This window comes from Caloenas nicobarica, chromosome Z, assembly GCF_036013445.1.
Source record: "Caloenas nicobarica isolate bCalNic1 chromosome Z, bCalNic1.hap1, whole genome shotgun sequence".
NCBI lineage: Eukaryota > Metazoa > Chordata > Aves > Columbiformes > Columbidae > Caloenas > Caloenas nicobarica.
In genome coordinates this window covers 36,360,836-36,387,385 of record NC_088284.1, presented here as the reverse complement: position 1 = coordinate 36,387,385, position 26,550 = coordinate 36,360,836, and the positions used below count along the sequence as shown (strand labels likewise).

At 42.9% G+C, this 26,550-nt stretch overlaps 1 protein-coding gene across 2 annotated transcripts; it reads right to left on the bottom strand.

Annotated features, from left to right (window-relative positions):
• On the bottom strand, window positions 1-24,060 carry TRIM36 (tripartite motif containing 36). 2 transcript variants are annotated; one of them, XM_065657637.1, is made up of 11 exons: window positions 23,889-24,060; window positions 22,584-22,818; window positions 17,100-17,165; window positions 15,026-15,351; window positions 11,691-11,837; window positions 10,520-10,615; window positions 9,345-9,598; window positions 8,579-8,703; window positions 7,915-8,193; window positions 7,325-7,622; window positions 1-5,781 (listed from the first exon to the last, which is right to left on the bottom strand). In XM_065657637.1, the coding sequence occupies exons 1-11, from the start codon at window positions 24,009-24,011 to the stop codon at window positions 5,427-5,429; spliced, it is 2,304 nt and encodes a 767-aa protein (XP_065513709.1). In that variant the 5' UTR covers window positions 24,012-24,060; the 3' UTR covers window positions 1-5,426. The 2 variants fall into 2 exon arrangements, with proteins under 2 accessions (XP_065513709.1, XP_065513710.1); XM_065657638.1 differs by lacking the exon at window positions 17,100-17,165.
• Window positions 24,061-26,550: the final 2,490 nt, after the last annotated feature.

Below are 26,550 nucleotides of genomic sequence, written 5' to 3'. Positions count from 1 at the left end.
GCCTTTTTGTTAAAGCTTTAGATATCTAAAACGTGTCTACACGATTCACACCTGCATGGAGCTTTGCAAATCACACAGTAGTCAACAAACAGCTATATTGCACAAAGATCCACACAATACCACACCATTCTTAGCTTAGTCTACATTGTAAAGTGCTGTTTTGTAGGAAGAAAATTATTTTGGAAAAATAAGTACCTGGACAGGCAAGCACTGCTGAACTCTGTTTCTGAAAGGTGACACTTCCACTGTAGTGGGAAAAAAATGACAGTGTGTTGTCAGTGCCTCTAACGTGTTGGGTTTTTTTTTTTTTACTTTATAAGCTGGAGTAAGCACCATAGAGTACTGTAATGAATGCATCCTAAGTATTCAAGTAACACCAGAAGTCAAATCATTTTTTAAACTCAGAATGAGATAAATACAAACATATCAAAAGGCAGATAACTGTTTAAAGTAGTGTCAGTCTCTGTACAGTAGAATAAGTAATTGCATAGCAGAGTACATCTTAAATGAATGCAGGATAAAGCTATAGCAGAAAACCCCCCTACATTTTAAATTTCTTCTATATTCTCAAACGAGGTTGTTTTTTTTTTTAATAATAAATGAGTCTGAGGGGCTGTCTTTGTATCTAGGAGTGTTCATTTATTTAGTATTTCCATAAAATAAGGAAAGGCCAAAGCCTGGTGATATTGGTCCAGATCCTATCATAGGCTGCATCAAAAGGAGCGTGGCCAGCATGTCAAGGGAGTTGATTCTACCCCTCTGCTCTTCTGAGACCCCACCTGGAGTGCTGTGCTCAGCTCAGGAGCCCTCAGTACAGGAAAGACATGGACCTGTTTGAGGGGATCCAGAGGAGGCAACCAAGATGATCAGAGGGCTGGAACACTCCTCCTGTGAGAACAGGCTAAAGAGAGTTGGGGTTGTTCAGCCTGGAGAAGAGAAGGCTCCAGGGAGACCTTATGGCAGCCTTTCAGTATTTCAAAGGAGCCTATAAGAAAGATGGGGACAGACTTTTCAGCAGGGCATGTTACAATGGTTTTAAACTAAAGGAGGGGAGATTCAGGCTAGACCCGAGGAAGAAATTTTTTACAATGAGAGTGGTAGAATACTGGAACAGGTTGCCCAGAGAGGTGGTAGAAGCCCCATCCCTGGAGATATCCAAGGCCAGGCTGGACAGGGCTCTGAGCAACCTGATCTGGTTGAAGATGGCCCTGCTCATTGCAGGGGGGGTTGGACTAGATGACCTTTGAAGGTCCCTTCCAACCCAAACTATTCTATGATTCTATGATTTTAAAATGGGAAGAGTCACAGGCACTGATAAAGAATCCAGTCTCCTGGGTCTGTTTGACTATTGAGCTCACACACACAAGAACATGAGCCATCTACTCAACAAAGTGTACTAACATGTAAAAGTTTTCAGTACTTACTAGCTAATCATGGTTTAATAAATGACTGCGTGGAAAGAACAATAAATTTTAACAGCAGAAAGAGATTTGCTGTGTCTCGTTACAACTTAAGTTGCTCCAAGACCTAGAAGAGTAAGCAAACAGAAAAAAATGATCACATCTGTGTTACCTATGAAGCTACTCAGGGACATTTCAAATCTGGAAGTGACTGAAAAGTTGCAGGGGGCCCTCAGGATTAAGTGACTAGCTAAACAAGCAGATTAAACTCAACATTAACAAATGCAAAATAACACACAAGGTTGGGAAATCCTGTATGTGCACATCTTGTTTACAACTAGCCATCAGGATTGTGTGGAAAACACCGTAGAAGAAACTGTGCAAATGTCAGCTTAATATTTGATATCAACAAAAACGTAAAATAGGGTTTTAGGACTACGGAAAGAAGCAAAACCCAGAATTCTGTCATCTGTCACAGCAGCAGTGTATGTTTCGAGAGCTCCTTCAGTCAGCCTCAGAAGGCAAGAGGAGAAAGACGGGCAGCAGAATGCTCACCAGTACAGCACGGCTTCCATCCAGCAAGAGGCAACATGAAAGGAAGGGCATAAAAGGAAAGAAAGGCTACGATAACCATCTATTACAAAAAGAAATTAGCTAAAGGATAACTAGCAAGTGACAATTTGCCATTTCTCCTGCAGGAGGAAGTTCCAGAAGATACCCACTGCTTCACACCTGCTGCCTGGGACATCAAAAGTGTTTCTCACTCAAGCACACAATGAAGCTGTGGAAGATACTTCCACACAGCCTAAGGTAGAAACATTTGCAGGCAAGACCCAGACAGGAAGTTGTTCTAGTTGGGCCTTCCTAGCCCCAAAAGGGCTGTGACGCTCACCTTGGCACTGACAACATCCCTGTCAATTACCATTTCTGCCAGTTTCTTCTGACAGTGGCCACTGGACAGAGCCTTAAGAGAGAGAACACTGAGAGGGATGAACTCCAGCTCAGATCAGTACAACAGCTCAGACAGAAAAGCACACAAAGTTTTTACATTATTACCTACATTCATTTAAGTGTATTGTGATTTTCAGGTCCCATTTCACAGATCTACAATTGTATACATGTACTTAGTAAGCATACTTCACACACATTCATCAAAATGCAACACTATCCCCAAATTAGAAAGCATATCCCCAAATTAGAAAGCACCAAGTATGTATTAGAAACATCCTGCACTTTAGATCCTTATTTTTCTACAAGTTAACACTGCAAGTACCCACATGTTTTTTAACACAGATTTCTATAAACAGATGCAGTCCACCTCTGTGCCCATTAAGATCACATAACAGATCCTTCTGGAAGATAACTTGAAACATATGGACGACAGGGAGGTCATTACAGACAGCCAACATGGGTTCACCAAGGGCAAATCCTGCCTTACTTATCTAGCGTCCTTCTGTGATGGAGTGACTGCATCACTGGACAAGGGAAGAGCTACAGATGTCACATACCTGGACTTTTGTAAGGCCTTTGATACGATCCTCCACATCATTCTTAGCTCTAAACTTGAAAGATACCAGTTTGATGGATGGACTGTTCAACGGACAAGGAATTGGCTGGATAGCCATGTCCAAAGAGTTATAGTCAATAGATCAATGTCCAAATGGAAACCAGTAACAATTGATATCCCTCAAGGGTCTGTACTGGCACCAATATTATTTAATATCTTCATTAACAACATAGAGAGTGGGACCTCAGCAAGTTTGCAGATGACACCAAGACGTGCAGTTCATTTGATAGAGGGATGGGATGCCATCCAGAGGGACACTGACAGGTTTGAGGAGTGGGTCCATGTGAACCTCATGAGGTTCCACAAGGCCAAGGGTAAGGTTCTGCACCTGGGCCTTGGCAATCCCCAGTATCAACACAGGCTGGGGGATGGAAAGCAGTTCTGTGGAGAAAGGCTTGGGGACCACGGTGGATGAAAGACTGGACATGAGCTTGAGAATGTGGGCTTATAGCTCGTAACATCAAATGTATCCTGCGCTGCTGGGTGGCCAGCAGGGCAAGGAAGATGATTCTCTCATTCTGCTCTCCTGATAACTCACCCAGAGTATTGTGTCCAGCTCTGGGGCCCCCAGCACAGAGCGGGTTCCAGAGAAAGGCCATGAAAATGGTCAGAGTGCTGGAACATCTCTCCTGTGAAGAAAGGCTGAAACTGAGAGAAGGTAGATTTAGATTAGATACAAGGAAGAAATTCTTCACCACAAGGACGGTGAGGCACTGGAACAAGCTGCTCAGAGAAGCTGTGGATGGCCCCTTGCCTTGAAAAAGCCTCAGGGAGGGCAGTGACATGTCACTGCCCACCAGGTGCTGGGAGGTGCGACCAGCGTGCAAAGCAACTGAGCATCACCCACCTGCAGCAGCACGTGTGGTAGCTCGTGCAGCAAGGTGCAGAGGTTGTCACTCCTTGCTTGTTAGACCATCCCACCTACTGCCAGTGTCCCAGACAGCTGCTAACCATGGTCTCCTCCAGACAGAGAGCTTGTCACAGAAAGACCGTGGTGACCCGGACGGAGGGCCTGCCCCAAACTGTGGCTGTTCAGGTCTCTGGCTGCCGGGAGTGCCAGAGGCTGCTGCTGCCGGGGGAGGGAGGCAGCATTCCACCTGCGTGAGGTGTGAGCAGGTGCAAGATCTGCTCAGCATGGTGGTGAAACTTAGAGAGGAGGTCAAGAGCCTGAGGACCATCAGGGAGTATGAAAATATGAGAAGAAACTTCTTCACAGTGAGGGTGACAGAGCACTGGAACTGGCTGCCCAGGGAGGTTGTGGAGTCTCCTTCTCTGGAGACATTCAAAACCCGCCTGGACGCCTTCCTGTGTAACCTCATCTGGGTGTTCCTGCTCCGGCAGGGGGATTGGACTAGGTGATCTTTTGAGGTCCCTTCCAATCCCTAACATTCTGTGATGCCCCAACCATGGGACCAACCCACACCATTCTGTATCTCTGTGATTCTGTGAAAAACTACTATATGCTACAGTTTTTAACATGAGAGGAAGTTTGAGGGAAGACATCCTTTAAGGCAGAAATTGGGTCTCAAAAATTAATCAGTGCATTTTTAACATTCTTACTAAAAAAAAAAAGCTACTAGTTCAAAAAATTAACTTACAGAAACAAGTATTTAAAGCAATACCTGATTTTTTTAAAATTCACATATTATTACTCATGTCAATAACTCATTTGCCTTTGCCTAAATACCAGGTAATACTACTCACACATGCAAATACTTTTGATTTAGGATTCCAAGTTCTGATGTTTAAGGTAGAACTGCACTTTCTTTATACAGCATACAGTAAAAGCCTGAAAGAGTAAAGAAACTTACCATTATGCCACCAACTATATGATACTAGGTATCAGAAGGAGAGTTTTAGCTTCCAGTCACATTAAAGGTATATGACATGCAATCAGATTCTAGTTTACCCTCCTCTTTCCAAACACAACCTAAACGTTCAGCTGCAGTTCTGATTTCTCCCTGCTTTATATTATATTTTTGCAAATGTTATTCTGTGCTGAAAGGCCCAACCCCTGGTGCTCAGGGGTTCATTGGAAAGCACTTGACCCCTCAGAGGCATTCAGGCAGATTTTTTAAAAGGAGAACGGCAATCACACAGTCGGGTTTGACTTCATTAAATGCAAAACTATGTAAGGACTTAAGTTACACAAAAGGCAGATTTCTACCCCGAAGAGTGATTTGGTTGCTAGTCAAGCTTCCTCCCTGCTTGGCCCTGCGAAGAAAGTCTGTGGAGAACACAATCACTCAGATCACAAGAAAGGCAGGAGAGTTCCCAGAAGAATATTTCCCACTGGTGTGGGAAGTATCTGGACAGTTATTTTTAAAAAAAGAAAGCACAGCCCAGAGGCTTGTGAGCCACATGTAGGTAGAATGTAATTAATCAGGACTGAAAAATAAGGTTGAATTCTTCTGCTCTTATTTTCCATCTCAGGACAGCAACGTGAGGAGATTACTGCACTAGATGTCATCATGGTACTCCCCGTACTTTGCTGTGACAGCTTCCTCAAGATGAACTGCCCCGCCACCCATTAAGGCGAATGCTGGGTACATTATGCCAGAGCAGTCCACCTCACACTCATAAAGGCATTTCATGTGGCCTGCGTCGTAAAACCCCACCTTGCCTTCATCACAGTCAAGGCAGATGCCCAAGTACGACGGTAAAGGAAGGATTCTGCTTGCTGGATCCTTGGTGTCAGCTGATGTTGTGGGGATAAAGAACTTCTTCATGCCTAAAGTGACCAGTGTCAAAGGCTGCGATGAATCAAAGAAGGCATCCTCACTTCCACTGTCATGACCACTGTCTTGCTCATGTCTAGAACAGAAAAACAACCATTGGCTTTTGTCAAATTCTGAAGCAGGATCAGTGTTGTGAACTGGAGAAAATGTTTTTGTAAGACAGGTAACAACACATGATCACATGCAAAACTTTGCAGGGTAAAAATATGCCTAAGGTAAGAGGGGAAGATGCATTTAGTAGGTGGAGAGCGTTCACTTGGGTCACTTCAAAAAATTAATAACAGCTAAACCCTAATGAGGACGAGGCCACAGAAGGCTTTACTAATGAGCAGATGTATCTAAATGTACTCATGCTGGGAAATCATTAATGAACCTACAGGTAAATTAGTTAACTTGAGAAGTAATTTAGTGACTATGACTAATCATCACGAGCAAGATATGTTTAACTTTATTTATATAATGTTAAATTACATCAGTAAATACATTTAACGTTACTCTTGTCCTATGAGTTTTCCACAACACTGCTGTATTACATTGCCTTTAAAATTCGAAACACAAAAAGTAGTGGTTTACATTTTTGGTTTGAAATTTCTTGTTTGGTTTGTAGTTGTTAAAAAAAAAAAAAGTGCTCTTCCTGGAGGGTTCCCTGAACCTGTGTTTCCCAGCTGGTTACTGGGGAAAGTTCATAGCCAGATTTGTTCAGTCTACATGCTTCTCCCCTACTTCCCTACTTCCATCCCCAGATGCAGACAGGCTGGAGAAGCACATCCTTCTGTGTAGACAATCCCTAGCTTAGTTTGCATTTTGGAGGTGTCTCAGGGGGAGGTTGGTTGTGTGTCCGCTGAAGTTTTCCAGATATTTGTGTGAATAAGGAAAAAGAAATCAGGATTTAATTTCTCATTTTGCAAAAAGGCTCCACCTGACTTTAAGCAGCTCAAGACACTGGCATTTTTACACTTGCAGCATGTTATACAGGAGTAAGCCAATACATTTGTTGGATTCCTGGAAAGGTTAAGAGGTCCCAGGAGACATCCTCCCAGCCTGCAACTCCTAGACACACTCAGGCTTACTGCAACAGTAACTGAGAGCTGTATCTTTTTGCTGGTTGGTCACTGTACTTGGTTTGTCCTCAGTAGCACTCCAGTACTGCATGCATGTGTATGGCCTGGGATAAGCCAGTGACTTGGAATCCACCATGATGCAAGCTACACCAAAGATACAGAGATATGCACAGTGAACGTTGTACCTCTGAACGGCTGCCAAACCTAGTATGCTAAGGGAATTAAGGCAGAGTCTTACTATTGACAATTAAGCATTGCTTCAATCTTGCAACTGACGCTTTTTTATTTTTAACCCGCTTGCTTTAACTGAAATATCTCGACATCTATAGGAACCTGCTTTCTTTGCCAAAAAGAGAGAAAACAGGACTCTGGATAATTAGAACATCTTCCTACTAACCGTAGGGATGAACAGGACAACCTGCTTACACCATATTCTTCAAGTAACTTTCCACTGGTTAGGTTCACATTGTGTACTACTTGAGATGAGACTCGTAATTTATCTTTTAAAAAGTGACCTCCTTATATAAAACATGTATTAAGCAAAAGTCTACAATTTACCTTGGGCTGCTCACATCATGGGTATTATGGAACAATTTCTGTATCTTGTTGATAGAAACAACTCCCACTTTCACCAGGTATGAATAGGCTTCCACATGAAAAGCCCAGAAGTGCTTCCCTTTGGCAATGCCGGTGTCACCGATGATGTAATCCAGGGTTGTGTAGCATCCAACCTGCACGCGCTCAGATCCCAGTAGCAGAGGCAATCCAGCCCTGCTTTCCACAGAGGTTCTTCCTGGGTTCAGCAGGAGACGTTCCTGGTTGTACCCACATTTGTCATCAAAAAGAAAACTGAAAACTGAAAACCAAAAAAATCCTCTTAGTTAAGTATTTAACCTTCTGTGCTTATAAACTGCATTTTAAGTCACACTGGCATTAGAATTTCTCACTTTTAAAGGCTATCAGGAGTCATGCAAGCTCACACAGCCTAAGTATGCTACCTACTTCACCTGCTTGTTAGCAGTGCTTCTAAACATTTACGCAACTGGTAACAGTACAGTACAAGTCTGGGAGCTACTGGAAACCACCTACAGCTCTTCACACTGACAGACACAGACTCAGCACCCTGTGGACATAAGAAAAACCAATACCTGGAGCTGGAGGTGTATGCATAATAACTTCTCGTCTCCAAGGGCTACAGACGGACCCTTTATACCTTTGATCACTGTCTTCATCAAGATCAGATACTACTTTGCTCTTGCTGCAAACTTTGATCTCCTGTTGCGTCATGTTCTCCTCTTCTCTGCTCAGCTTATGGCACTCAAGAACATAGATATCAGATGAGTCTGTCTTCCCAGGGCATTCCCCACTGATCAGGGCTTTGTTGTACATTCTGCTCTGTGCTTCATTGATTTCTGCTACTTCTAGACCTGGAATGCCAGAGATTCAAGAGAAAAAAAGCTCACATTTATATAGACATTGTTTCATATTTAGCCATACAAGCCCTTTGCTGAGTGGTTATAGCTTGGGGGCCAGGGGGGAGGGAGGCAGAATCTGCTTCACTCATTTAAAGAGTGCAGATGAGGATGGTTCTGTTCATGCACTTCAATAAATCCCTTACTTTCTGTTTTTACTTTGAAAGTTGTATCATTTATTTTTCCTGCCAGGTAATGTCTTTTGGATCACGGAGGCAAGAAGGACACTGTAAGTCACAAGACTGAGTTCTGCAACTGCAGCCCTGCGTAAGTTTTGTCTCTTTCCAGAGAAGCCTTTAAAGCTGTAACTCAAGAAAGACCTGGTGCCCTCTGAATTTACCATTGGAATGGAATGACAAGTCACAAAGGATCTCTTCTTGTTTGGCTATGTCTACCACAAAGTCTTCAAAAGTAGTTCCAGCTGCTGGGCTGAAGCTCTTCAGAGATTCAGTAGCTTTCTGGATTCTGAAAGTGCAGAAGCAGAGGAATGGCAGAAGAGATGAAAAGGAATTCACATGTGTGCATTATTTGAAGTAAAAATGACAGGTTTTGCCTTAAAAAAAAGTCCTGCCTTCATGTACTTACTGATGTCTCCCAGAAACTTCTGCTTCTCTAGGCAGAATTCAAATGCAAAATTTATAGGCCTTTTGTAAAGATAACGAACAGGTAATCATTCAGTTGGCAGAGCATTTAACAATTTGGAACATTATGTTCAAAGAACAAAACAGGTGTGAAGCACTAATGGAGAACAACTACTAAGATCAAAGACTTTAAAGTCAGAAGACACCTTTTAGATCAACTTGCAAATGCCCGATACAATCTCTGAGCACAGGAATGTGACAGTGAGCTGAATGGGCCTTCCACTGCAGTCCTACAGAAAGGAACAAGGACAACATGTTGTTGTAGGACAGAGCCCCCCGCTGCGTGCTGTTTCTTAATGCACACTGTAATGTAGTAATTTCTACTAAATTGTACCGGGACCATCTCTGAGCCTCTGAAATACAAGGTACTGCATTCAGTGCTTTGCTAGCAGGTAACAAAAGAATATGACTGACCAGACAAGATGGAACAGTATCTATACCTCAAACAGAAGATAATTAAGATACCTGACATGAAGTTGTTTTGCAGTTTGAACAAAACAGGATGGATCGGTTTCTTTAAGCACTTCTTGAGCATATCCTACAAGACCATTATTTTCCAGGAGCCCTCGATATTCTTCTGCTTGCATTTGCAATTTTTCCAGCCTTAAGCTCTTAGAAGCTTCAATTGCCCTAAGAGCTGCAGATTTCTTCTCTTCTAGAACATGATATAATTTCTCAAAACTCTGAAGTGCTTCTTCTTTAGCTCTTTCACTGTTGCGCTAGGAGGGAACAAAAGCCATTTTAGACAGTTTCCACAGGACTGTGGCTGTGTACAGAAACATACTTAGGGCTGTTCATGATATCATAGCAATCTAGTAATCCATTTGACAGACGAGGCTAACGAACTTCGTTATGTTCTCCAACACTGAAAATGTGATCAGCACTGCACCCAAGCTAGCAAGCATTTACTATCTTAACACAGAAAGAAGAGCAGGAAAGTATTCCTCTGATTATGCCTTGAGTTATGCATGGAATTTATGCATAACTCCACAGCTCATGGAAAAGCCTTGTAAAAGCAGGTCATGCCCAAGAGCCGAGTGCTCTTTCACCTTCCCCAATCACCCTGAACTGTTGGTCCAGTCCAGTTTCTCACATACGCCCTCAGAACTGTAGTGCCACCTCTGACTAGTGCCCTGGATAAATGGAACTACAAAACAAGAGAGACAATCCGTATCAATATACAGGCAGGGCCAGGAGCTCCCGCACTTTCTGCTATCGCATTTTTCAGCTGGTATGTGAGCTCCCAGCTCTGACTCTTCAGCTTGGCAACTTTGCCCTTAATTCTGACCTTACTGCAACATCCTCAAGGTAAAGAAACAGCATCAATTGTGCAACGCCACTAATACACAAGAGCTGTAAACCTATCACATCTCTCTTTGGTTAAGGTATCAAATAAGCTTTATTTCAACTAAATTTATGGCAGCACCCAAAAATTAACTTCCCTCTGTATTTTGTCCAAATTTCCCACACTGTCAGGATTAAGTCTTACCATGTGTGACTCAAGACTAAAACCAACTGTTCAGAAATTGTTTTACTGGCTAACTGAAAAAACCCAAAGGATTTGAAACACTCGACTGAAAATAGAGTCTCTGCTGTGTCCCTGCAAGGGCCATCCCCAGACCACTATGAGCCACTCTTACCTCTGTTTCTTTCTGCAGCAGATCCAGCTGCGTGATGTGAGCTTTCACCTGGCTCTCCTTACTGATGAGGTACTCGATATCTTTTGAAAGCTTCTCCTGTTAAAATAAAATGGCAAGCTGGTACAAACAGCTGGTAAAACTGACAACCAGCACAGGCAGGTCATCCAGCTAGCACTCAGTTTATCAAGTCACTAGGATGACAGCCTGCCACCAGTTATGAACAGCAGCCCCATGGAGAATTGCTCGGTGACCTGTGATGACTGTGCAGGGACATCGGGCCACTGCTGTGAGCAGGACCAGGGGCACAGCCTCTAAAGACAAGAGGGAACAGACTCAGGTGGCTCATTCTTCCCCAGCCTCAGGAGCCACTCTCTCTTAAGCTAGGAACATGAGGTTTCAGGACATTACTAAAACTTAGAGAAAAGCCTTGTTAGTTATTAACTCATTCATAGTAGGATTTGCTACAAAAATGAGTGGTTCAAAGAACAAACTTATGAGTGTCTCTGCACTTCCTCAGTTGCAAGAATTAAGAGCTGTACAGGAAAAGCCTTTGCAAACACGCAAGGAGGCCAAAGAGCACAAGGAAGGCTGCTCTGGTCTCTCTCTCTCTCGTGAGCAGAAAAGGAAGAAAGGGAAGAAAAGGAGATAGCAGCAATCATTCTCTAATAACAAAGCAATGCTTGCAAGTCTTCCCTGTTGTACTGTCCTTAGGAAATTAACAAATTAACAGCTATGCAATTTCAGAAACACACAAGGTCCCAACAGATATTTCAGATGCAAATTTTCCAGGAGTGCTTCTAAAGTATCCGCTAAATCAAACCACAAGGACACTTATTTGAACATGCAGGAGTAAGAGCTAGACTGTAAAGTATTAAATGCTTAAACCTTCGGCATTAGACAGTACTGCTGTACAACTGGCTAAAGTAAGATGGAAGGATTTTTAAAGGGTTATGTTTCAAGCCTTACAGAAAATATAGTTTAGTTTCTCAGACATGCACTGTGTCTCGCTAATATATACATTAACAGATGTTGCACAACAGCGTGCCTCATGACTAACTCAGTGTCCTCTGAACACAAGTCCTGGCTTCAGGCCAGAGTAAGTTTGCCCTTACACCAGAAGCTCAGTACTCCTCCCCTTCTTAAGGCCAAGTCCAACAATATTTACTTTTACCTTAAGGGTTTTGTAGGCAGTGCTCATGGTTGTTACTCTATGGTTTGCATGACTTCCACCCAGTTTACAAAGATGACAAACAGGCCTTCTGCAGATTTCACAGTACATGTTTACCTTCTCCATTTCATGTTCTGGACACATCAAAATCTGAGGGGAAAAAAAAAAAAAGAGAGCAGAGAGAATGCAGGTGTACTTCCAAAAACTGAGCTGCTCAACAAACCATCAAAACACTCAATCATCCCACAGCAGCATCTGATTCCACCTGTGGATTTTCTTAGATTCAGTTTATCTTCCACATTTTATATTTGGCCACGCCAGTGAAAGCCAGCAGATGAACACACACAGTTTCACGAGGTTTACAGGGAGTAAAGCTGTAGCAATGTCAGTGTACACATCACGCAGATTCCATACCAGGCTGCAATAAACCGTTCTGCTAATCGCTGAAATTGTTTGCTTGCCTCAAGCTCCCTAACACTAGTGCTCAGAGCTGTAAATGCAATACATAACACACCCATCCTGTAAAATTTAACCATGTCCATGCCAGCGTCTCAGCTCTCTCTTGAAATGGCTACAAACTGTTCCTTAAAGCAGGAGTTGACATAATACTGTAATGTCTCAAGTCTAAGCTAGACTCGGATCGGCCATATAGCCATCACTCTTGGAGCAACAAACGAAACGGAGCCGCTGTCACCAGTCACAGTCAGTTTAAAGACAAAAGGCTCCAGTGTTCCAATTTCTCTGACTCCAATTACAAGCTGTTTATGCTGAGTGCTAATTCCAGCATCAGCTTAAACAGCATTGACCAAAAAAAAAAAAAAAAAAAAAAAAAGCGGTTTGCTAAAAAACATCTTTCAAAAATAGAACATATTGAAATAACTGCTCAAAGAGGAAAAAAAAGTGCTGCCCAATTCCAAGCTCATGCAACAGCTAAAACCATCTAAAAGGTAGGGTGAAGGGGTGTTAGAAAAACCCCAACCTTTGCCTCATTCCAGAGCACTGGAAGACAACATTTGGGTCCATCTACTCCATCTTAATCACGAAAAGCTCTTAAGACAACTTTTCAGTTTCATGTCAAGGAGAAGAACAAGACAGCAATTCCAATGGTTGAGCTTCTAAAATAACTTTTAACACACACAAGGACAGGAAAGGGCACAAAACCAGAAAATTGTGGGTAGCCTAAATATGGACACACTAAGCTAAAATTGAAGACCATCTCTGAAACCAGCTCTCAAGCCCCAAATGCTATCTTAAGCTATGGTGAAAATGCCAAAGACATTAGTCTCGCTAGCACCTTGGTACACAGGACTGTCAGTAAGAAGTATATGCAATGAACTATCCTGTTGTCATTGCTGGATTTAAGAAGAAAAACAACTGGACAGGCAGACATCTCCAAAAACTGCGATTATGCTGTTAGTTTGTGAAAGTAATTTTTCCACAGCAGTGGACAGTCACACCTAACAGAAACCACGTATTTTTATTCATCCCCTCATATAAGCAAGAATTACAGCCTACAAGCTAGAAACAGAAGAGGTCAGCAGACTACCTTGTCTAGTTCTTTCAAAATTCAAGAACCAGTATGTGCTTCTCCCATCCCCACCACGCAGGTTACAAAATGCTCTCCAGTCCAGTTGTAAATTAAAGTGATGACTGTGAACACTGTTGAGGAGACCAGCAAATACTCCATGCATTCAGTTCAGGTCTTAACAATGCAGTGCAATGAAAAAATGCACTTTCTTTATATTAAGCTCAAACAGACGTCAAAGAAGTCTCTGTAAGAGCAGAGTAAAAGATCGGCTTACTGTGGTTGGGAAGCTTGTCTACAAAGTAGATCTATATATAGCTGATTTACCTACATTTTTCCCCCTTTTTTTTTTTTTTTAAACAGTACATCTGCGTGTATGATTTTAAAAAGCTAAATCCCACACATAGGCACACACTTGATCCATCAAGGTCAGGATGATCTAAAGCACTTCTACCCCTTTCACTCTGCTTCAACAGAATTCAACTACTGACTTTTAAACCCAAATTCAGTCTCCATGTAGTATAACAACATATGGTATTTTAAGAGTACACAAGGATGGTACTTTTAATTAGTAATGTTGCAGCAGTGAAGGTTTAGATACCATAGAAGCAAGGTTTTCAAGGAGCTGTACAGCATTTTAGATTAATAGCTGTAAGACAACATGCAAACTTTTACCTTACTTGTTTATCCAGTAAAGGGACATTTCACAAAGATAGCTAGTGCATTTTAATGCACATCAAGCACATGCTTGCTCTTAGCTGGAATGAATGTGTTAGACTCAAGGAAGACAGCACTAAGTGGACTTCTGGATGTCCACTATCTGCCAGCTTGCTAACTTTTGAGTCCCAAATTTTTCCAGCCTCTGAAAGAAGGTACACCACCAGTCAAAGGCTTCTTATACATTTAAACTTAATCAAATCCACCTAATTTAATCAAAATTAATCAGGACACCTTGAACATCAGCATTTCCAATACCTGTGGGACCTCCAGCAAGGTCACTGGCCACAGGCACGTAGCAAGTGCTGGTTCATTAGACCACCTGTTGTGGTCCTTTTTTAGAGGGATGGCAGCTGTGACAGTTCTTCCCATCACAAAACTTAAATTCAATATGGCAGTGCCATGTTCTGCACCACACTTGGCAGAAGAAATAAAGGTAACGGCACTTTGCAATCACTCTGTTTTGTCTGAATGCAGCAGCAACAGTGTGTATAGAAAACTTGCCATTACATTTTACTGTTCTGCTATAGCTAAAAAAAAAAAAAACAAACCAACAGGGTGTAAGAACACTACAGACCTGAACTCTACCTTTTGCTATTGCTAGATGCAAAGAAGGAGGAGAGAAAGAAGATGCTTTGAGATGAATCAAGTTCAGGTACAAAACATCCAAAGGGAAGCTGCCTTAAGGGAGCTGGTGAGGGGGGCAAGCAGTTATGTTGCACTTTAAGTTTACCACAAAGTGTCATCCTCCTTGACCTGAATTTTAGAGAAAAGCACTGTCATTCTAGATGTTCAAGACCACTAAGTCTCACCAAAAAGAAAAAAAAAAAAAAGACGACAACGACAACTCAAGTCACAAATAACACAAGCCATTCCCCAAAGTACAAAAATCCTTATTTGTTGTAGGGCCTCCTTCAAACATGTTCTCAATATCCTCTTCAATGACAACCACTTCAGCATCAAAAAGAACAAAATCTTATGGTTCACTCAATAATAGCAGTTGTCAGTAAAGCAGCAATGGTCCTAAAAAGCAAATACTATCGCACAGATGCACCTGAAGCTATATGCAAATGCTGAAACCCAAATTCTTACTTACTTTGGGTCTGAAGTTGGTGGTTGGCCCTACATATTCATGCTGGGCTTTCACAGTTCCCCAAGGATGGTGTACTTTGAAACATTCGTTGCAATAGCTGGCACTGCAGTCCATGCAGCTCTTTGTGGACTCTTGAGGTGGAGGTTTGCAGAAATCACACATAATGGCAATGGCTGCCCTGGCTGCCTGTCTGTATCTTTCCACAATGGTTTCCAAGGTAAAGTTGCGAAACAAGCCATTAATGCCACGTTCTCCAAGATCAATATCCCGCTGGCAACCCGGACAAGGAAACAAACTTGATCGAAGGGTCAGTGAATTGCGTTTTCTGCCTGCGTAGACACCAAGTTCTGATTTAGGAGGAGCATAAACAGAAGAGGTTTAAATTGTAAAGGCAGAAGCACAGGAATTTATGAACCAATTCCAAACTACCATAGCATATCACCCAAACCAGTACAATACCAATTCATATGCAGTCTGCCAAGCCAAAGAGAACACATTTGCCATGACACAGCAGTGTAATGTCTGAATCCAGTGGACATTACAAACTACTACTCTAAAACTTAGTTCTATGTTAAAATGAATCGAACTGTTCCAATCCTATCTTCTTAGTCTAGTTTTGGATGCACTCAAGCTGCAGCCTTTCAAAACATTAAGCACAAAACCTCGTGGAAAGCAGTTGGTTTTGGGCTAACTGGCTACCCATAGCTTCGTAATACGTTGAAGTGAAAGATGCTTATTCCCAGACAAATATAGTGAACTTTGAGCTCCCTGAAGTTTACTTTGTCTGAGTTAAAATTATCTGGCTTGTCCCAAGAGGGGACTATAAAAAAATAAAGAGGAAAACAAGAGAACTAGATATTACCAGTATGAAATCTCAGTCAAGACATTTAGTGAAGATATGCAGAGGCCGACTTGGCCCTTGCTGAATGGCCTTGATAAAACAGGGCTGCTAAGCAGGCCCTGCACACCAAAGGGGATGCTGAGATGGTTACATCTGAGAGATTCTGCTATCCTGAACTGGGGAACCAGAGATCTGCATGGTTACACACGGTATGTCTATCTCTCTTCATTTCAAAACATGGCAGCAGAGAAGCTGCAGTCCTACCAAACAGCTACAGACGAATTTCGCCTCCTCTCAAAAAATAAAGTGATGAAGCAAACTAGAGAGAATTCAGAGAAGGGCAACGCAGCTGGTGAGGGGTCTGGAGCACAAGTCTGATGAGGAGCAGCTGAGGGAAATGGGGCTGTTCAGCCTGGAGAAAAGGAGGCTGAGGGGAGACCTGATCGCTGTCTACAACTACCTGAAAGGAGGTTGTAGCATGGACGGTGTTGGTCTCTATTCCCAAGTAACGAGTGGTAGGATGAGAGGAAATGGCCTCAAGTTGCACGAGGGGAGGTTTAGATTGGATATTAGGAAAAAAATTCTTCACAGAAAGGGTTGTAAGGCACTGAAATAGGCTGCCCAGGCAAGCGGTGGAGTTGCTATCTCTGGAGGTGTTGGTGCTTTCTTTTGTTTTGAAGTGTCTTTTGATGCTATCCAAAAGACACTTGCCTTGTGCTGCTCTCCTGTGGCTGCTTCATCCAACAATCCAAAACCTCTCTTCCCTTTCTGGTCTCTTTAAAAATTTCCTAGTAAGGAAATTTCCTTTTAAAAATCTTTGAAATGTGTCCCATGGTAGTTATGCATGACCACCAGCTAAGAAACCACAACCAAAGCGGGAGTACGTATGTACAAGCTGGCGGTCTCAAGCCTTTCTGTAGGTCCTGAACAGAACAACTAGACTTTTTTTTTCTTATTTGAAATTTCTTTTTAGTACTTATTTGAAGCGAATTAATTACCCAAACTGCACATCCTGCAAGACCTGTAACTTGGCATACAGAGCAACACACACATGCAATGCATGGCAACACCAGTGAAACACAAACCCTATCTCCAAAGTATGCTCCAAGCTAGCACTGCACACAGGAACACAGAGAGAAGTCCTACACGTGCTTCTGCAATGGCCTAAACAAAAAGATGATTTTGCATGCAGTACCATGCAGTCAACAGCTACAGCAAGGCATCTGGTGTACTTACATTTCCTAAAACTAAGAAAATAATGGTGCAGTGTCATACGTACAGGAACTGCCTGCAAGCAGTACACTATAGCAGAGAGCAAGCAATGAAAAAGGAAGATAACAAGAAAAAAAAAACCACACCCCACAACACAAAACCAAATGCAGTGCAGTGGTCAAGTTTAAAAACAATCTGAAATTTGTATCCAGTAGCATGCTTTGGTAGTCTGGCCCAAGTGGCTCAAATGTGGAAGGAGTGTTTGTTTAACTCAAAGGTGAATTCAGCTGCATCCCAATGGAGGCCTTTCATTCTGCCCATGGTGGACCGAAATGAGACCATCACCACGAGCCATGCTCTGTGAAGACTGGTGACACTGCTTACAGAAAGCAATCGGTATGAAGGAGTTCTGCCCAACTTCAGATGTCTCGTCCCTTTTCAATGACAGCATTCTAACAGCCTAGGGTTGTGGGTTTTTTCCCATTTTAAACCCTGGAAGTTTACTTGCTAAGCCTCTTGGCATGCTTTTCCACTTCAATACTTAAAAGTATGGAAACACTCGCTTTTTGCCTAGCGAGTGTTAAAATATTAACATGCAGTAAGAATTACTCTGCTTTCTGCTTGTAGGATTTCTATGCTTGTATTTTAAAAAGAAAGCACTGACAAAGTGATAAATTACTTGGAGAACTACCTATCTGTCTTGTGTTCAGTTTGCTAAAACTGAAAAAAACCCAACAACAACAACCAAACATAAAAACAGAGCAGCAAAATCCATGGATCTTTTAGTCAGGTGTGGAGCTCAGAGAAACTTAGGTCCTCCTCATATTCTCTTTCACGCTTTGCCAATTCAGTTTACAACAAACAAGTATGCATTTTGTGAAATATTAGGAATTGTCACAAGAGATTTTCCACTGTGATTTGTAAAAATAATGCTTCACTTGCAATGAATAGCTCAATTGGTAACTAAAAAATTAGCACAACATGTGCTCATGCTCAGACTCTGGACTCACAAATATTAGGATACAGACTGCAAAGACTCAAGTCGAAGAGCAATCTTAAGTATGTCTTTTAAAGACAATGTTTAAATGTCCTCTTCCTAAGCAGAGGTACCACCACTTAAAATGTTGAAAAGCCAAACCTGCAGCTGATGGTTTGAAAAGGGATAAGACATCTTAAATTGTGTTTTCCAAGTAAACAGTTATCACCAGAATTCTATGGTTATGGAAGACATGGAAGTTAAATGTGTGAGAGTTTAAAAAAAATAAAGATTTTAAAAGTCAACTGGATTCTCATAAAAGTTTTTAAAAACAAATACATGTATATTGCCACCCCCTGAAATTCAGTTAATGCTTTCAGATACTTTAATATTCTCAGAATCAAGGGTGTTTTCTGCAAAAAGAGCAGCTAAGGACAGCTTTCGAATGGCTCTGACGGTGTCCTACACTATCTTTGTTTTATGACACTTTCAGTCTTCAACTGAAGCAACTTCCCCTTCTGATTAGCTGCTTTGTCCTCCACTGAGTGTGAAATTCAGATTTGTATGTAGCTCAGTTCATGCCTTCTTGAAGGACACAATATTTGTCTGGATAGCTCATGTGCCTGCCAATATCATGGCAACATGGAGCTCTGGAGTTTTTTTTCCCATTTTTGAGAGAGTATCACATCAAGAAAAGAAACACTTAGGTTAACAAGCCCACACAGTGGCTGAGATGCTCAGACTAGCTCAGTTTTGGAAATCAAACACACTTAAGAAACACTGGCTATCCTTCAACTGGACTGTGCCCCTAAGCATGCCGAACATTACAAGTTTGGCATTTGGCATTTAAAATATTTTGTTTTCCTCATATATTCATGTGCTGTGCTAGATTGCCAGATCCAGAACTACCTAATCAGATTAACATGATGTAAATTTCAATCTGTTTATCAAATTGAGTGGGCTCAGCTGTTATACAATGAAGAATTTGTTTTACCTTTAAATGTTACAAAGATCAGTCTAATAATTACACTTCACTACCAGTAATTGAAACTTGAGCATGTAAACTCTTTAAAAAGCGTGGGGCAAGAAGGTGACTTGGTTTTTTGTTTTAAAGCAAAAAGAGAACGTGAGTTTTTGCATCCATCAACATGTTTGGCCATGCATACACGCAAGGAAAAAAAAAAACCCGACCCTTAACTGAATTCTGGTCCAGTTGACCTTTAAGTCTGTGTTAAACAGAATGAAAAGCTTTCCTTATAGAAGACCTTTGCTGTACCTTTGCTCACTGAAAAAGTAATTTTGTGGACTTGACCACTGACAAAAAGCTATATGCTAACCAACAATATTTAACTCGAGATCTAAATGCTAGACTATATCTAGCCAGTACAAGAAATGAAGCATTTCTACCTCTGCACCCAAAAGACCTCCTCTGTGAGGCTGCAAACAATGAACAAAAAGCTGTTTAGAATTCAAAATAAGAGATATACCATTGGTTTACAATGGTCCAAGTAAAAAGCATCAGCTGTTTTCTCTCCTGTGGCTGTTAATTTACTCCAGAGCTGAAAGGCAAGAATGTCTTTTTCTCTAGCATATGAAACAACTGTAGTATTTAAGCAGAACAGAAAAAGGGATAAAGAAGCGATATGGGGGGGATGCAGGGAGAGATATTTCAAACATTCAGTTTTAGCATCATCCAGCATTGCTACACAAGTATCCGCATAACCACATAACTACATTACATGCTTTACTCTAATTATGTGAACATTTTAATTACACCAACATTACAGAAAATGGATTAAAATAAGAAATATCCTTTATTGTCATTCTATATGCAACATGTATTTTTAAATAAAAAATTGTTTTACATACAATATAGACAGTGGGGTTATTTTAAACAAACACGCTAGATTTTAAGAAGCACATGCACCCCATTTCAACTGAAAAATAAAGTGTTCTACCAGTTCCAGCCTTTTTCCATTAAGATAAATTGTAAATGCAAGCTGTATGTGCACCACAAATACAGAATGTGGACCAGTTCCTTCTGGCATCTCAAGAATTTAAATGCCAAAATCATTTTAAATAGATGATACTCCTCATGGAGATAGCAGGGACTCCTGAAGTAGGGAAAAAATAAACAAAACACCCCAACCAGCCAACCCACCCACCCACCCAAAACCAAACAAAATACCCATCATCACCACCAAAACAACCCACCACCCCACCCAGAGCAGGAAGAATGTGTGATACACATTTTCAAGCACAACAGTAATGCCCTGACAGTGATACGCCCTGCACATGCCTACCAGAAATTCTAGTGGTTTCTTGTCATGTATGTGATGCCCCAGTTGGGATGTTTTCTGGTACATTTTCTTTCTTATAGAGCTGTTTTATTACAAAGTCCCCTAAGGATCACAAAATGAATTAAGCAAGGCAGTACACAGTATGAGTACTTCAGATGCAAGATGAGAACTTACAAATATAAGTTGCAAGTTGGTTGAACATTACCAGTACCAAACATCTGAAAGCAAATCTCACACCCCACAGAGCAATGAAGCTATAGTGCCTGTAACGTGAGAAGCAAAGACAGTATAACCTGAATGTCCAAACGTATCCTTTAAACTTCCCATTTCCATATGCTTTTCATTTTGCAAATTTGAACTGTTTGAGATAAAAATTTTCCTGTGATGTGCTGTGCCCAAGCTCTTTGGAGGCAACACAGGGAAGTCCATTGTTTGCAAGTCTCAACACTACCTTGCTACTGATCAAACAGGTATGAAGTTTTTAGGAAGGCATTCATCTCCCTCTACTAGCAGCTCAGGGGAGGAGATAACACACATAACTTCCCACCAGTTTGCTGGGATGGTAGCAGATGACTGTGGGTTTAAAGATCACAGCCCCTGCAACAACTTTTGTACACATATATATCTTTGGGGGGCAGCAGTATGAAGAATGGGTCCGTCTTGCCCTGTCGTTAAGGACGTAATGAAGCAGCAACACTAAACCGTGCCAGAAGGGCTGCCAACAACTATGGCGGCACTGCAAACTGAACTCTGCAAACCTAATAGTAATTAAATGTCAGGTTCCCAAGGGAGCTTTGCCTCCTCCGTGCATAGGGCAGACTGTGCCCATACTCCCACACTTCCCAAGCCCCAGTTATCACAGGGAGGTCAGCTCGCCCACGCTGCGTCCACCACTCCCCAGGCACCCAACCTGGGGCTCCGATGTCCACGTTGTAAAAACATGAAGCAGACAGCAGCAGTGGAAACCAGTGACCACTTCAGGCCATCTATACAATGCCACGCCAGAACATTACTGTGCTTACTGAGGCAAAAGTGGCATAGGCTTGGATTTGGGAGAAGGCAATTACCAGTGGGCTCTCTTCATTCAACTTCACATAACGCCATAGCTAGAGGGGGCTTTGAAGGCAGCTGAAGAGTAAGTATGTAAACAGTGACTGTGGGGGTATGCACCCCATGTCCAGAAAAGAGGACTATAAAGAAGATAACTAGGCATGTGGTTTGCAGATTCCCTCAAACCACGAAAGCCTCCACCAGCCAACGTACAGCAAATGCCACACTCGCTTATTAAACTGATTTGAAAGAGGACCAGTACTGAACAACTCAGGAGATGCTTAAAAGAAGGAGGTGAAATAAAACACTCGAATACTGAAAACTGGGAACTGGGAAGGGGAAGATCAGTGTTAGTAACACATGAAATGCAAGATACAGCTTTAGGGTTTGTCTTGTGGGTGACTCTTCCAGAGCACTGTGGACTGTGGTTTTAAAGTGGATATGTCAGAAGGAAGTCTAAAAGCCAAGATGAGGTTTCTTTCAAGATGCGCAAATTACTTTTGATATATCTGTGTAAAAGCAAATTAATGTACCTGTGGATCACACGGACAGCTGCAAGAATCTCTCTAGTGTGAGCATGAGGAGTCTTACAGCTACATGTACCTTAAAGCTGCGAGCTGACCACACTGAAAGAAACAGTGCGGTGTTTCTACAGTCATCTGTCCTCCAATTTTGCAACCATACAATACTCATCATCTATGAAAAATGATTTATTGTAAAGCATAATGAAATGGGTGGGACAAAACTATCATTTGCAAAGACTGCAGAGGCTCAGAAGGAAGCGGAACTACTGAATTTCAGCTGGCCAAAACCTGAGAGAACCACCTTAACCGCACTACTGACAGGCAATAAAATTGCCAAAATCTACATCTCAATGCTATTGAAGGTGATGCTATTGCATCTCAGTATACCTGACATACAGGAATAAACAAACACAATTATTACAAAGATTTACAGGATGCCACAAAGACAAATCCATTATATATGAAATAAAGTGCATTGTCCTTATGCATATTCCCATTGTTCCTGCCACAGAATGAACAAGACTTCCACTGTCTCTAAGTCATCTCTTTAACTACACCAGGAGTACCAGGAAGACATTTTACCAATGCAGATATCATTCAGTTCAAGTCAGTCTAATACATAAAAATTAGGAAAATACATAAAAATTCTGATACATACCTGATCTACTAATCCTGTCAATTCTGTCCATGCTAGAAGAAGAGATTTTAATTCGAGGGCTACTCTGATTAGAGGATTCAGAGCCTCCATCAGCAAATGAGTCCTCAAATGCAAAAAGTATTTCTTTCACACATTTGTGACAGACATTGTGCTGGCAAGGAAGGATAAGTGGATGAGTAAATAACTCCTTGCATGCTGGACAGATGAGCTCTCTTTCGATACCCTTAATGGCAACCTTCATGAAAGAAAGAAGGAAAAACAAGCGTAAGCACAGAAAACATGAGCCAGCAAGACTTACTGCACAGCTGTATGTCACCAAACACCACCTCTGTAGAATACTCTATTGCACACAGTGCTAGCTGGTTTGAGGCACTCCTTAACACTGCAAACAAATCTCAATTAACATTTATGAAAGCACTAACAATATTCATTTCAGTTGAACTGAACACTGCTACTAGGCAAACTCAGTTCATCTTTAGGTCATGTCTGCATTGCAGGGGAGGAGAGGTGGGGAGTAGTCTTAATTCCACTTAAGGACCTAGTGAAATGAAAGCAACCATACTCGTCAACGATAGGAATCCACACGTTTAACTTCCATACATTTAACTCACCTTGCTCTCTTGCTTTTCAAGAAGGGAGGTTAAAAAAAATAATTAAAAAAAATTAAAAAAGACATTAAATGCCAGGCTGGTTAAACAACAGGCTTTCCGGCCGTGTAATTCACATTTAGGGGCTGAAACTGCCTTGACTTCATTTAGCCTAATAGTTCGCGTCAGGAACATTATTTATTTATTTGTTTGTTCGCTGCACAAAGAGCAGCCCGTGGATCCACGCAGCCCTTGAGCAATTTAATGACTCCACAGCCATCTGGCACGGCGCTCCGAGGCCGGACTACGGGCCGGGCCAGCCTTCCGCAAGCGAAACCCCAGCGCAGCAGCGAGTGGCGCAGACACCGGCCGCCCAGCGCCCGCGCGTCCCCTCCGCGGTTCGCAGCGCTCAGCCCGCCACGGGATCACACCCGCCCCGCTCATGCGCCTCCGGGCGCGTCTCCCCAGCGGCACCGAGCTCCGTCTACGCGCCGAGTCCCGTGGGAGCCCTGCCCGCTCCGCCAGCACCGCAGCGCTGCCGCCGGTGCCGCTCCCACAGCCCGGCAGCGACGAGGCTGCCGGCGTGTACCGGGCGCGGCGAGAGCGGACACCCCCGACCCACCCGTGTCCCCCGCAGCGCAAGGCGCAGCGGCGGAGCGGAACGGCAAACCCCGACCCGGCGGCGCGGCGCGTCCCCCGCCTCCCCCGCTGCGCTCACCGGGCTCTCCAGCCGATCGCCCTCCATCCCCGCGGCCCCTCCGCCCGCGGGCTCCGCGGGAGCGGCTGCCAGCCCGGCGTGGCACCCCGGCGCCGGCGGGGCGGGAGTGCGGCATGACCGCATTGTGCCGCACGATGGCGAACGGGCGCGGCACCGGGCTCCGCCCCTCGGGCGGGGCTGTCCCGCCTCCCCTCTCCCCAGCGCCGGGGCCGCCGCTCCGGTCCTCACGGGAAATCGGCGCCTTTAAAATATATGCTTTATATATTTTTTCTTTTTTTTTTTTTTTTTTTCTTTCGCCAAGCGGCACTGCGAATGTCGCCCATTCCAGCGGCGGGGAGTATTTAGTATTTCCCCGTTCAAAGCCCTTCCTTTAATAACCTCCTCTGGGAATGGAGATGTCACACAGGTGTGTTGTCTGCCCGAGGGGAGAAAAACATCACGATACGCAGGGCGTGGGAAGGCGAGCTGGGCCGGGGCATTCTAAGGGCGCAGCAGGCAAGCGCCGGGCGGCTTTTGTGGCAGCTAGGATGAAAAAAGAAGTGGTGAAGTGGTTATGCTTGTCTGCATCTCCTACCCTCCCCTTACGGCATGCTTCCATTGGAAAAGGTGCAGCAAATACCCTTTTCACCACCAGCCAGAACAAACAAAAACACTTTTAAAGCTCCAGCTTCTTCAGTTTTTGGCAAGGGTGCAGATACAGCCATTGCAGATGCAATGCTGTCTGTAGTTAACATAGCATTAGGCTAAGGGAGAAAAATCAGTCTTTAAGAAACTCAGAGTAAAAAACACACAATGTCCTTACATTACACAATGGAAGGAGGTTTGGTTAATTAAAACAGATGGAGTCTGGACTATGTGAGAGATGAAATGCTGTCAGTTTGACAAACCCTAAATTTGAACTACTTGCCTATTTAAAAAACTAATATCAGGATAAGGAGTTCTTTTTTCCCCTCAGAATCGCCCTTCGCACGACTCAGTAAAACAAACATGCTTGAAATGTCTTATTTGAGTTCTGGCCATTATTTACATCTGGGCTTCCAGTAGCCTGCACATGAAATTTAAATGGAAAATTACACTCAGAAATCATGAAGACAGAGGTGATGTTTTTGCATGTCTGGTATTACAAAGAAGAACTTTGTAGAAAAGAGGTTTAAAGATGTTATTTTGCATTTACTTTGGAAACCACTCTCATAGAAATACAAACTGAAACATGTCACTTAGAGCTGGAGAATGGGTTGGTAAGAACATGAGACTTCCAACTATGTTTTGAGTAATGATTTGCAAGCTTCTGAATAACTATATTATGCCTTAACCACCTCTACTATCCCCAAATTTCCTAGTGTCACAGGCAGGCTTTAAAGGATGTAGCTCTTAAGAAGCCTTTGTCTACAATAGCACACTACCCATTGCTGGCAGTGGATGCAGCTCATTTGGGACCAAATATACGATCAGCCACAGACCAAAATTAAACCCCTTTGGCTCTGCTGCCACCTTTAAAACAGTGTGTAGAAATTTTGTCTTCAGAAGCACAGCAAGGCAAACAATTCTGCTCTTTGTGCCAGACGTGTAGGTGCCAGCAGAGGTGGATGTTGCTAGCGTGGACAAACCTGGAGCATGCATTTTCCTCCTGTCCTCCCACAGCCTTCAGATGCAACACAGTGCCAATTACTGTTATGGCCAGGACTTGTGGGTGACTTTTTGTTCAATCCCTTAATAGATCATTAAGGTATTAGCTTGTTTGTGTGTCTGTTTGCCCTGGCTTCAAGGTACTTTAGAGCAGGATTTTCATTACTACCTCCTCCCTTCACCACATGACGATGTTACATGGATGACAAGGTCCTCAAAGACCTCCAAAAGGCAAAACTCTACTCACACTCTTTTACTAGCCCTTTGTTCCATCCTCAGCCCAGGACAACTGCATTTGTGCTGCCAGAATCCACAGTAGCTTTAAGGTACTGGAACAAAAAAAATGCAACAGTTAGGAATCACTGGTACACTAAGGAGGTAAGAGTGCAAACCACTGTCAGAAGCGGCTCCTGTTGTAAGCTTCTGCAGAAGGGGTCAGTAAGACCAGCGTGGCCACAGAAGTCAGAACTACTCTTCTGCTTTGTTTGCAGACACATGCATTCATTGATTGGACACCTGTTCTATTAATGAGGGACTTCTTTTACGTCAAGTAATACCTGAGAAGTGTCAAGATAGTTCAACACATCCTTCGTAATTCAGTCCTGCCCCCTCAGCAGGAGGGGTCTGTTGGGGCTTGGCTGGCGTGCCTTGCATTCCCGAGACAGCAGCACAAGACAGAAACTGGGGGGTAGGTGGGGATTTGTCATCCTATTTTACCTCCTACCTCAGGTTAGATGTGCTTGTTAATTTAATCAGTGGTACGCAGCAGTCTCTCAGGTGCTCATTTGCATTAACTATCAGTACAATTCAAAGAAGGATGCAGCACTGATTTTCAACACACCATAAACATCCTACACTCAGTTTTCAGAGTGACTGAGTTCCCACTGCATGAAGTAACACAGCCCTGCCCCAAAATGCCCGGGACAGTCTGGCAACACCTCCCCTGCCTTCAGGAATCAAATCCTCAGACTAAAGCTTTCCAAGACATTTTTTTTTGATGCTGTTTTTGCAGCCACGGCTTGATCCTGAGCCAGTT

Coding starts and splice junctions, on each gene's coding strand:
- TRIM36 (XM_065657637.1), bottom strand. CDS start 24,011: ATGCGGTCATGCCGCACTCCCGCCCCGCCGGCGCCGGGGTGCCACGCC. Junction 22,819..23,888: donor GCGATCGGCTGGAGAGCCCG/GTGAGCGCAGCG, acceptor TCTTTCATGAAG/GTTGCCATTAAGGGTATCGA. Junction 17,166..22,583: donor TGACAGGATTAGTAGATCAG/GTATGTATCAGA, acceptor TCTCTGCTATAG/TGTACTGCTTGCAGGCAGTT.